This window comes from Gobio gobio (genome assembly GCF_949357685.1).
Source record: "Gobio gobio genome assembly, chromosome: 19".
NCBI lineage: Eukaryota > Metazoa > Chordata > Actinopteri > Cypriniformes > Gobionidae > Gobio > Gobio gobio.
The window spans coordinates 35,171,522-35,185,124 of record NC_137112.1 but is presented as its reverse complement, the minus strand read 5'-3'; the positions used below and the strand labels follow the sequence as shown (position 1 = coordinate 35,185,124).

The following is a 13,603-nucleotide window of genomic DNA, read 5'->3' as shown; positions in this document are numbered from 1 at the left end:
AACATGTGAATAGCCTTTATATAGTTCTGTTTTTCTGAGAATAGACATTACTTTTTTCCTCACTGGAATTCCTCCACTTGTAATATTCTAGGACAATAAATACTTCATTAAGGCAATTCTATGAGATAATTGTTCTTAAAGCCTGTCAATCAACATTAGAAAGCCACCCTCAGGCTGAATAATGCAACCTCTTCCAAAAGTGAATCTGTATGTGTTCAGCGATTAGAATATAAAAACAAAATGTTTATCATAAGCTATCGCTAAGACCCAGAATCTGTCCTTCCTACATTTATGGTCAGGAGCCACTACTGGTTGTGATTCTATGTATATTTGAATGTTCTGACCTTGATTTGAAATCTTTGAGATGCAACATGGACTGGAGGCAAGTAACCAGATATTCCAGTCTTCTAACAGCCTATGGTGAGCTTCCCTGGTTTATAAGCACGGATGGGTTTCCCACACTTCCTCCGTGAGTTACAAATGCCTGACATTCAATCAGAAAAGGATTTGAAAGACTTAAAAGATTCATGGCATCACTGAAGAATAGACAAACACTGAATTCAGTGAATGTGTTTATGTATGATGAACTATCAAAATTCAGATCGTTATACCCTGACAATGCAAGACAGCTGTGTTCACATGAGATTTCCAAATTGTCAGCGGTTTTTGATGTTTAGATGTCAGATATACACACTGAATATGCTAACAGAATGCTGATGAAGATGTTTACATGTAGAGCCGATGCAATTAACAAAAATACAGGTGGGCCAGTCATGTTTTGTTTGAACCATTTAGGACCTTACAGGGCTTGACAGTAAGGATGGCCTGCTGGCTCGGGTCTAGTGTCAAAGAGTTTCAAGACAGTTGACAAGACAGTGCTGTTGCCACTGAAAATGTGTATGTTCATTGATCTTGTACATATTTATTTTTATGCATTGGAAACTTAAATGTTAAATTGTTGCTCCAAATTCTGCTGATTCTTCACCAATATATCCAGCTGGCTAACAGATGACCTTTTGCTGAAATTACAAAAAGGACTTGTGAAAGTCTTGAAAGAATCAGTAAAGATGTTCAAAACTATGAGCCAATCATTAATGTTTTACATTGTAAACCATTGCTTTACAGCAAAAGTGGAATTTATGGTTTATCATTTTTCTGTATCTTCTTATTGTTGAGTCCATTTTGATATTATAGGGGCTTTCGCACCAGAGGAACCTTTTCATAGTTCCTAGAACTATTGGCGGAAGTACCCAGATTTTGGCGTGTTCACACTGCAGGGAGTAGGGATGATTTTAGTTCTAGGAATTCCTTTTGGGGGAACTAATTCAGCTCCTACTTCAGAATAGGGTCTAACCCAGCACAATAGGAACTACCAGTGACATAAGTGTAAGCTGATTGGCCGAACGCATGCGACACACCAGCCCCCGCCATTTTTTAAAAAGTGGTCTACACACACAGATTATAGCCTATATATTGGCTCCAGAAACTCTAGATAAATGGAAAATGGTGATAGATGGACCTCTCAACCTTTACGCTAAAGAGAAAATCCAACGCAACTTTGAGGGGACCAAGCGAAACATGATTATGTATTTCTGCTCAGCTAGCGACATTGGACATCAACCACAAGGGACACACTAATACATATACTGTCTACTTTATTTGTATAACAGTATAACTGTTAAACAAATCGGAAACTAATGAAGACAGAAAATGTGAGAGCTGTGTGCTCAGGCTCTGGCGTTATCAGAGACGTCAAAATAAAAGTCACATCAACAAGCACGGCTTACGTCACTTCAGAGTTGCAACCCGAAGCGAATGCAACCTGGAAAATGGCCCTACTTTTAGTTCTCGGGGAGCCACCTTGGTGGTTAGTTCCTATAACGGAGTTCCTAAAACTACCCGGTGTGAAAGCCCCTATTGTACAACTTTTTACTCACAAGTCTTATAGACTTATTTTATGAAAAATAAATGGTTTGCATCCTTTTTTAAACTTTTGTAGCACTAGTTTCTGTTGACTGTATTTGCATAGACAAGAGTACAATATGTTTTTCAAAATTTCTCTTGTTTTACGAAAGAAAGAAAGTCATATTGTTGTGGAATGACATGCGAGTGAGTAAATGATGACAATGATGTGGATGAATCTCTTTAATCATAATTGGCTTGATTGTGCATGTACACACAGCATGTTTCCATCATTCCAATTTTGTACATTTCAGACTCTACCACGCCTTGCCTGTGATTTGTTCCCTGTTGACTGTGATCTGTTTGAAGCATGACCGAACATCAAGAACCTCTTGTAAGCTGAACATGTCTCTCTCTTTCTTTTCCTTTTGAAGACGGCACGCTTCTTTGCCCCTCGATGTCACAGATAACCCTGGCAACTTTATTGTGCCGCTGTGTCGAAGAAGTTACCCCTGTCGCAAATGGAAGTCCGCATCGTTTGGGTAAATGGAAGGGTTTAATATTCGCTTTCTTAAGATGCTAATATCTCAGAGCTGCTGCATGGACTAACTGTCTTATTCTCTTCACATATTTGTGGCCTAGTGTCAGGTAATGCAAATTGTCATGCTCCAATCATAGTGCTGTACGGCTGATTGCTCAAAAATACAAATCCATGTTCATTTAATAGATGTGTCTGCCATGACTGGGCCACTGTAGTGCTGTAATGCTCCTTCTTTGTGGCTTCTGTGGAAGCAGACCTCCTGTGTCTGATGGTGCACTCAGATGGAAAATGAAGAAACACATAGATTCCTCCCGCTGTGGAGCAGTAGGATGCCGTGTTGCCGATTGTGTGACATGTTGTATGGTGTAGGGTTTTACTGTGTCTGTTTGGATGGATGGGCTTAAAGACACAATATGTACGATTTTTTGATTAAAATATCCAAAAACCACTAGAACAATGAACAAATATATTTTGTTGACCTGTGTACTTGCATTATCCCACACGTTTCCAACAATGTTTAAATCCAGAGAGAGCTGCAATTTTGACCAGTGTTACAGTGTTACTTCATATCCGCACTACCCTTGATTTCCGTAGAAACCCAAAACGCTGGAAACACCAAAGACGCTTTAATATAGTATGTATTTTATTAGACAGACAAGCAACTGTTTGGATATACATCTATCGACAGAAAAAGAATCATTGTTATACAGTGCAACACGGTTAGTCTTTATCGCTTGTTCTATTTTATTTTTACCATGCCTCAGAGATAACACTATTTAGTGGCTAACATAGCATATTAAGAGAGCGCTTTCTCCACCATACAATAGGTTTTAAAATGAATAGCATGTAATTTAGCAACAGTCATTTAGTCATCCTGTTTTTATTAATATGATATTCTAATATCGATCTAGATTACTGCAATTAAAGTCTCTCATACCAGTTAAAAGTATGAGACTGTTAGAACATAACTTTCAACACACTCAAATGTATTTAGTATGATTGTTTTAACCATGTAAAACAGCACTGCGTTACTCCACATACTCAACGAAAAGTGGAAGTGGCCGATCTGCAGCATAAGCATAATAAAAGCTTAGAGACTGATGTTTCGCGCAGTTCTCTTACATTAGCATTGGCTCCCAAGGGCTCTCAGCGCGTCCTGCTTCATACCATCGTAACGTTAATAAAACTTTAATACATTTGCTCAGTCATGAACATGATTTCTGCCCGAATCCGTCGGATTCCTTTCCATCGGCTGTGGAGGTGAAGAGTCGAGACTACAACTCATGATTCCACGCTCATTCACAGCGTTATCAACCTATGCCTTTGTTTTGAATAAGCGACCTCTAGCGGCGAAACTTACATACTGTGCCTTTTGAAGTATAAAATTGGAATGACATCTTTTTTTCTTTTTAAATAGCACATTATTCAGTCTCTGTCCACATGTTGGCCGAATGACAGTTCTGACTGAACTGTACTGTGGATGTCTAATCAGTCCAGAATGAACAATTGGCATGTTTCCTTTGTAAATAAAATTGTAATATATATATTGTAGCGTAAGTAAATAAAAGAATATACATATAACAATTATTTTTTACCCTTTTATTTAAATATAAAAATATAAAAATCAATAAATAATATTATAAATTAATGTATAATAAAAATAATGCTAAATATAATTTCATGTATGGTATGAATTATTTAAAGTTGAACACTTGCTATTGGCCGGTATGGTGAAATGTTAATTTTCCACTCATGCCACTCTCAAAATTTTTTTTTTTTTTTTTTTTTTAATTCACAGTGTTTGTTTTAAACTGTGTATAAATGATTAGATAACTTGTCTCAATTAGTCGCAGTCTTTCCAGCATCAAATCATTTTCTGTGCTGCAGAAACTTACAGCCAGTCAGAAAATATATATATGTTTATTACTTTTAAATCGTATCATTAACAGAAAATGCTACATGCTAGAAAAGATTTTTCACAATGTAGTTAGTATAGAAAAGATTGTTGTCTTTGTTTTTGTGCTAGCACACCAGCATAGCCAACAGCACGTCCAGAGAACTCTCATGATTATAAGCCTCCGCTAGTTTGTATGAAAATTCATGCTAGCCTGGCGTCCGTGGAGGATTGTTATTCTGTGTCCTGTTAATTAGCTGTGTTGTTTAGCCTTGTTTGATGATTTTTAATTAGCTTTGGAGATGACAGGTTCTGATAAACATTAGTGATTACCACAAGGGCTCGAGACGTCCCTGTACATTAACTGCCGTTGACCACGGATCGAGATAACATGTCAGGCTTAGAGAGCAACTACAAATAACATCGGTCATCCCGTGGGATCTTGGGCTCTAACTGTTGGGTGGAGCGTTCAGAGATCTCTCAATCCTGGTTTCATGAGATCAGACTTAGCTTGAGCCATGCAGCGAAGGCAATGATAAAAGGGTGAAATGAAAGAACATTAAAGTGAGCTTTATAAAGGATAAACTCAGGCCTTTAAATGAGAAGAAAATGTTAAGACTAGTGACGGATACACATGAGCTGTTTTTGGGATATATGAAAGACATCACCAAAATTGACAAATCGGGCTCGTTGGAAAAAATGTGCTTGTGGCAACATTTTTGCAAAATGATATTGTACTGCTTTCAAAGTGAAATGTCCAGTGAGTGGCATTAATGCTTGTTCAGTTTTATCCAAAATAAATCTTGTTTGTTGTTGTATGTATTGCGGCAGTGAGTGGCACTATAATGCTCTATTTTATACCTACACTAAAACCTAAACTTAACCGATACTGTTCACACAAGCAAATGTAAGATAAAAACGTATTTGTTGAAGCAACCATGCCAATTCATTTGTTTCTTTAATCGTGATTCTTTTACTCTGGATTTTCATCGCAAGTGTAGTGCTGTACCAGGTGCGCTATCGAGCAAGTTTACTACATCAGAAAAGCCATACAAAAGGAGTTGGTTATATGATGCAAATGTCAAAATGTATTAGTTTACAAATTCTACACTTCGGTAAAAGTGTTTCGAGGTCACAACATTATTGCCTCTAGTGTTCATTTCAACTGGAAACTCCAAGTAATTGTATGTATAGGTACGTTTTTTGGAGTTTTGCAAAAATGTCATTATAGATGCATGTTTTTCCAATGAGCCTACGTTGAAAATTGACATGGCTCCGGGGATTGATGAAGCAATAAGGAAATGGCTATTGATCAGAGACCTAAGTGCAATTATACATACACACGTTAAAGGTCCCATGGCATGAAATTTTCATTTTATGAGGTTTTTCAACATTAATATGAGTTCCCCTAGCCTGAATATTGTCCCCAAGTGGATAGAAATGTTGATCGGTGTAAAACCGAGTTCTGGATGTCTTTCTCTGCCTTTGAGAAAATGACAGGCCAGACGAGCCAATCCTGAAGTCTCCTGGTTTGACGTCCAAGCAGGAACGGTTCCCTCCCTTTCCTCCGCCCAGAGAATCTGGCACGCCCAAGCAAGCGCGAGAGATCATTAACGTTACTTGTGAACGAGTGAACGCTGGCAGTTTCTCAGTGTTTGGATGTACAAATGAAAATAGAAGTCTTTCTTCAGTTCCTTCTGATCTGTGATCATTGATTTCTTATGTGTAGCTAATTATTTATTATTCGTGCACACGCAGCGGCTTCTCTCTCTCCCGACAGAACGGTGTTTTCGTGTTTTCTATCTTGTGAGTCAGTGTTTTTGTACGTCCTCGTCGCGTCTATCTGTTCTTAAATGTGCATACAGTCGTTTCTGCTCAACATCAGCAGAGTAGTCTGTACTAGACTGTACAGCAGCATCTTTAGAGATAAACCTAACACACGCCGAAGCTCGGGCTGCACTGGCCGGTGGCCTTCAACATCTCCGACCCCCAGTACTGCATCTGGCCCACAGAGGAGGCGCCTTACGCGGCCAGAGATTAAGCAGAAGGAGGGTAAGCGTGAGGGTATCCGGCTAGGCTAGCCAGCTATCACCACAATAAACTGGATTACATTCGATTACTGCTGTTGTGTCTTTGTTTGCGCTGTGTACTCAATGCGCGTCACTGACGCTTTTCATATAATTGGAACATATCTAGAAATACTGCCTTAATCAACACTTACTAACTTGTTAATCTCGACAGCTTTAATGGTACATTGCATGTGTTACAAAGTTGAAGACGGACTCGGCGTGACTGGGACTCGTGTTTATTCAGAACTCTCAGATACAAACACAATAAACTCGCGCTGACAGCACAGCTCTCACAACTCAGTAGTTACTATAAATAACTTTGTTAGCTCCGTCTCCGTGATGTCCGGTTCGCGAACGAATCATTCTTTTGAATCGGTTCTTTTTAGTGAACCGAATCAGTTCACCAAATCGGACTGAATCGTTCTAAACGGTTCGCGTCTCGAGTCAGCGCTGATCCATAATTGACTAAAGTTACTAACTTTCTGACATGCGTGACAGCCCCTCCGACTAGAAATAAACTAATAACCTGAAGTATATGCTGTAACTATAACAGTTCACTGAACTGAGACTGACAGAACTGATGTGAAGTGAACTCCGGTCCATCCGTCTCTCTGGCAGCAGCTTGTGCGTCGTAGACCTCATTAAACCACGCCCCCTCCGCTCATTTAAAATGCAAAGATGTCAGCCAATCACAACAGTGGGCGTTTTTACTGAAGTCTCACAGCAGACACGCCTCTTGAAGCAGGGCATTCAGCCACAGGGCAAACAGCAGTATAGAAAAAATGCCTTTTATTTCTAAATTATGACATTTTATGATGTAAAAATCATACTAACAATATAAGTACACCTCAGGAAACACTAAAATAATAGAAAAATGCCAGGCCATGGGACCTTTAAGACTATCATACTAGCTGTTTCTTAAAAGCTAACTTCAAATAGTATTTGTTTACTGCTTTTCAATACTTCATTACTAGCTAACAAGGTAATACAAATTCTGCATCAAGAATGCAAATACATTTAAAGGCAAATGTTTTTTTTATACACAGTAAAAGAAGATTCTAGCCTGTGCTACATATCAGCATGCAAATTACAGCCTCTGAACTTCAACAAGCGGGTTCTTAATTGCAATAGCCTTATATTAGTAATCAAGGACTCCGCTCAGAGACCATGGGATCGATAGTGGTGGTTGCTGTCGGAAAAATGCTTTCAGGTGATTGTACACTAATCATACATATATCGAAAAACAGCAGCTGCCAAGTTAGCTGTTGTGTCCTTTCATTGTTTGGAGTGGACAAAAACTTTCTTAATACGTACTCTGCTACTACATACTTTAAAGGATACGGTACATTCTATTTATGCAGTATGTGTATTATCTGTAGTATGCAACATTTCATTTATGCAAGGAATATGTCTTCTTTATTTAATGAACCAGTACACAACAGAGCACAGAACAGGATGCTGTATTCCACAGTGCAATGTAACTTGCAAGTTTTATATTGTTGTTGTTTATGTGTGGAATAATATCAGCTGAACACAATGCAATGTAAGTGCCTTTTTTTTTGACCATACATGTGTTTGTGTGTTGAAAATCAGATCAGCTGCAATTGTTATTCATCTCTTTCTTTTTCTCTTTATACTATTTATTTTGATATATTAATGAATTATTTCTTAAATTGTTAAATTGGACTGATCCACCAAAATTTGACCAAGATAAAGAATATATGTTGCTTTTTATATGTTTTTGTAAATAATATCGGCCACATTTTTAACATCTCTTTCTTTTCTCTCTTTTAAATATACAGCCAAAATTATTAGAACACCTGACATATCTGAAAATATTGATCTTTTTTTTTGCCTCCAAAACTGATTTAATTTCATAATGTTCATGAAACATGCAGATGGTTGCTCTGACCATCAGATATCAGATTAAGCGAGTCGTCCTGTTTTTATTCACTTTTAACTTTAATATTTGGTATGTCCACCTTTTGCAGCAATTACAGCAGCACATCTCTCTGGCATAGTGTCAATATATTTCCTCTGAGAACCTCAACACTAACGTTATCCCATGCCTTCTGCAACTGAAGCCAAAGGCTTTCCTTTGAATGCACAATAGATCTGTCCAGTTTATTTTTCACCTCGCCCCAGATGTGCTCGATGGGGTTGAGGTCCGGACTTTGAGGGAGCAAAAAGACAAACAAACAAACAAACAAACAAACAAAAATAACAACTTTATTCAACAATTTCTTCTATTCTGCGTCAGTCTCATATACTGTTCATGTAGTAAAACCAGTACAGTGCTTCCAAGCTCTACGTCAGAACGCCGGCCCATTATTGGCCGACGCTGTTCACGTGAGCACCACAACGGATGCGTGTAATGCTGACGCAGGAGCTGACCAATACAGAGCCGGCGTTCTGCCGTAGAACCCGGAAGTGCTGCACTGTGTTTACAAGAGAAGAAATTGTTGAACCACTGTATTCACATGGACTATTTTAATATTTGACTATTTTTGTCAGAAAGCTCTCGGATTTCATCAAAAATAGCTTAATTTGTGTTCCGTAGATGAACAAAGGTCTTACGGGTTGGAACGACATGAGGGTGATTAAAGGGATAGTTCACCCAAAAATGAAAATTAGCCCATAATTACTCACCCTCAAGTCATCCTAGGTGTATATGACATTCTTCTTTCAGACAAATAAAATCGGAGTTATATTACAAAAGTCCAGGCTAATCCAAGCATTAGAATTGGATTCATAGTTGCTCTGTTTTTGAAGTCCATAAAAAGTGCATCTGCCCATCAAATAACATGCTCCACGCGACTCTGGGGTGTTAATAAAGGCCTTCTGAAGCGAATCGAAAAATATACATATTTAAAACTTTATCAAGTAAACTTTCGTCCGACCGCCTTCCCTGTTCAATTTATGGAAAAATTGTTGAAAGTTCCCCTGTCGATCGAAAGACTAACGTGACCAGGCTCTTCATGACGTCACGTACGCATCTTGAGTTTCACTTTCAACATTCAACACTTTTCCACGGAAGGCGGTCGGCCGAAAGTTAACTTGATAAAGTTTTAAATATGAATATTTTTCTTACACAAACGCGTCGATTCGCTTCAGAAGGCCTTTATTAACACCCCGGAGCCGCGTGGAGCACGTTATTTGACGGACAGATGCACTTTTTATGGACTTCAAAAACAGAGCAACTATGAATCTAATTCTAATGCTTGGATTAGCCTGGACTTTTGTAATATAACTGTCATATACACCTAGGATGACTTGAGGGTGAGTAAATTATGGGCTAATTTTCATTTTTAATGACAGAATTTTTGGGTGAACAAACCCTTTAAAAACATATTTAGTGCAATATATAGTATTTTTTTGTATTTCATTCCAAACATAACCGTAGAGACAATAAAGATAATTTGTTGCTATATAGACTGTATTATATATGTCTAGTCGATCTGTCTCCACTCTCTGGTTCTCACAGGAGATATTTGTGGGTCCATTAAAGGGAGTGGCTGAGTGTGGAATTCATCAGTATGCATGCTGGGTAGAGAAGGAGGTAGTCATATACTTGAATCCACTGGCAGACATTCATATCCAAGCTACTTTGATCTTAACTCCTCGGCTTATACTTCCATCCCTGATATATCAGGGCCTTATGTTTGTTCACTCACCATATTTTACATCTCTACTGTGCCAAACACATTTCTGAAAGAGAGTAAATGGAGCTCTTTTAGTCTTTACGACAAACTAGATACACAATCAGTGTAATTTCCTCTAGTATGTTGGTTTTCTTGTTCTTTGTAGTGACTGCAGTGTGCACAATAACTGTCATCTACTCTAAAGAGTCTTAAGAAGTAAAGTTTGGCAGTTGGAGCTGTGGAATATGTCTTTTCTGCTCAGCAGTGGGTCTGTTGTCAACCATGACAGTGCATGGACTGGCCCAGTCTGTGAGATTTGTCTAAATAACGTCTCAACTTGTCACCACAGGAGGAAGAATTTCGACAACAGTCAAAGCAGCATGCTTCACTGGAAGCTGCTAATGGACCGCAAAACAGCAGAGCATGCTTCCACAAAACTTCCTCTTCCACAAAACAAACCCCCTGAAAGATGAAAAACATGCACTTTGATTCTCCAAAGCATGTCGTAATGCTATTAGCCTGTGTAAATATGTGCTTGAAGTGTGGAATGAGAGTTTCATTTGAAACAGCATGGTCACAATATTTGCGTAGTAGAAGTGAGTCATTCTATTAGTTGGCATGCACAACCAGACATTTACATCTTGTGCACATTTCTTCTGATTATTTTGACCAAGAACCACTTTGACTAGAAAATTTTGCATTTTGGAATAGAATAAAATGGGGAAAATTCAATAAGCTTCACTGATTTGGAAAAAAAATGTGTTGGATGTACAGTACGCTTTATTTCCAAGTTAATTAAATAACAGGCAATATGTTGTCGTCACTATTTTTTTTTTTTTATCTTTTTTTTTCCCTTGATCTAAATGGGTATCAACAAAGCTGAACAAATGGAGTCAGATGAATTTGTATTAACAGTGCATGTGGATTACTTAGAATCTTTACAAACAGTAAAAGTATACTATCCAGTGGAATGTGTGTTTGTATTTTGCAAGTGTGCACCAATAACACTATACATTCTGACCTATGCCAAAACAATCTGACACTAAGAGTAAGGAGGTAAAAGACACAGATTGTTTATTTGGCCTTCAAATCCTCAAAAGGATTGGATATTGGCGTACGTACGTGCGTGCGTGCGTGCGTGTGTGTGTATGTGTGTGAGAATCTCTGCCCACACTTGACTGATTTCTGGTCAAGGGCACTGAATAGAGCAATTGCAATAGAGCAATGCTTCAGGAAAGGACAGTGAGGGAGTTCGATAGGTCACTAGCACTTCATATCTCATTCAGCGTTTTCACATAGACCTCATTTGTCGTCATCCATTAGATAACAGGTTGTGAAATAACAATAATGTTTGGAGTAATTACAAATGAATTTTTTTATAACTCATTCGTTTACATTATATAAAGCCTTAAAATCCTGCATAATTAAGGGCGTGGCCACTTTGAGTGACAGGTGGATAGCCATTTATCTGCTGTCTGTTAGTCAATGCGTCACCTCAGCTCCACCCACGTCCCGCCTCTTTGCCCATTTTCTATTATCCGGGAGTGACGCGCTGACAAGATGGCAACGGCCAGCTCGACCCTACTTTGCGCTTCAAAACGGCTCTTCAGAATCCTATGGGTGACGTCACGGACGATTCTACAATATTTATTTTCGGTAACACTTTAGTGTAGGGTCCAATTCTCACTATTAGCTAGTTGCTTATTAACATGCATATTACTGGGATATTGTCTGTATATTAGTACTTATTAAGCACATATGCCTCTTCTGCAAGACTATATTCTACATCCCTTAACCCTTAATATGCCCTAATTAGGAGTTTATTGAGGCAAAAGTCGTAGTTAATAGTAAAGTTAAAGTTAATAATGAGAATTGGACCCTAAATAAGGTGACCTTATTTGATATTATATATTTTTATAATTACATATAAATATTACAAATTTTGAGAAGAAATTAATACAGCAAGGAAGTTAAAGGTGCACTATGTAACTTTTCCGTCCACTAGAGGTCGCCTGTTCAAAACAAAGGCGTAGTTTGATGACGCCAAGTTTGAGCGCAGACTCTTGGGACAGCCGGTGGAAAAGAATCAGGATAGGACTCAGGCAGAAATCATGTTGATGGATGCGATTATTAACGTTACTGTAGTATGAAGCAGAGCAGGGCCAAGTGTTGTGGAGCTGAGCAAGGCTGCAGGAGCGATTGTTAATGAGATGAAGGCAACACACGCCTCGCAAGCAGCGGGACTTTTATTATGACTCAGTCGCCGGCGCCACTTCCGCTTTTCAGGTCATGAGTATGAGGTAACGCAGCTCTGTTTATCATATTAGATACATCTGAGTGTGTTGAAAATGAAGTTATGACGTTACTTTGCGTGTGCTCGGCGATTGCTATGACACTTGTTGCACACTGCAGTAAGAGTAAAGCGTTTCTGCAAAATTAAACCGGAAACCTTGGTTAAAATAGCAATTTCTCACGATTTACAAATAGTTGGAAACATTTGGGATATTCCAAGTACTCAACTGAACAAAATATATAACACTGGCCTAGAGGTTTTTGGATATTTTACTTTAAAAAAATTACATAGTGCACCTTTAATACAGCAAATAATTCAGCAAGGACACATTAAATTGATCAAAAGTGACAGTTAAGATGTTTAGAATATAACAAAAGATTTCTATTCCAAATAAATGCTGTTATTTTAAAATTTCTTATTCATAAAGGAATGTATCACAATGAATAAATGTATCACAGTTTCTTCAAAGATATAAAGCACCAGCTTTTTTCAACATTGATAAAAATAAGAAATGTTTATTGAGCCCCAAATCAGGATATTAATATACTAATAATATAATCGTCACTTTGAAGACATCACAGGAATAAATTAAATTTTAAAATATAAAAGTATTTTATAAAAATAATATTTTTGCAATGCGAATAATATTTCGCATTTACTGTTTTTACTGTATTTTTGATCAAATAATTTTCCATCCCCAAACTTTTAAATGGTAGTGTATATAGTTTTTAAATAATTTTCTATAATATCTTTTTAAACAGTCATATCATAGTCTCTTAAAAGTAATTAATAGTAAAAACAGTAAAAAGCATTTATTTATTATGTTTTTATTGGCTCACTTGCAGTCTCGGAGAATACGCTGTGACATGCTGTGTGTGATAAGAAGCAGAAGATACCACACTCCTCATCTGTTTTTTAAAGGCCGTGTGTTTCATCTCACCTCTACTGTATTGATGGCTCAAGAGCTGGGCTGTTATGTGACACTGTGGCGATAGGGAGCGGTAGATCTCCGGCAGCGACCGTTGCTACTTAGGATGGGCGAAGGACAAAGTTGATGATGGGAGGGGGATGTGGACTCGGAGGTGGGCGGCAGTGCTAATTCATCACTATAAATGCCTGTGGAAAAGAATGTGTCCAACTCGGTGCCTGTCAAAGGACTGAGTCCTACAGGCAGTTAATTAACTTCCCGTCCGCACTGAGGAGGGAGGTATAAGTGACACAGGTGCCAGCCTCCAAAAGGCAACAGTGAGTGTGCTGGTTGTA

General features: G+C 38.2%; 1 protein-coding gene across 4 annotated transcripts in view; it reads left to right on the top strand.

Annotated features, from left to right (window-relative positions):
* The window catches only part of iqsec1b (IQ motif and Sec7 domain ArfGEF 1b), a 258,865-nt gene that overhangs the window by 105,095 nt on the left and 140,167 nt on the right, over positions 1–13,603 (top strand). For 2 of the 4 annotated variants that reach the window (XM_079844835.1, XM_079844824.1), the window contains exon 3: positions 2,337–2,444. The exons of the other annotated variants lie outside the window; for them this stretch is intronic. In XM_079844835.1, coding sequence (XP_079700961.1) covers positions 2,337–2,444 — 108 coding nt within the window. The remainder of the gene's footprint in view (positions 1–2,336; positions 2,445–13,603) is intronic. 4 annotated transcript variants of the gene reach the window in all.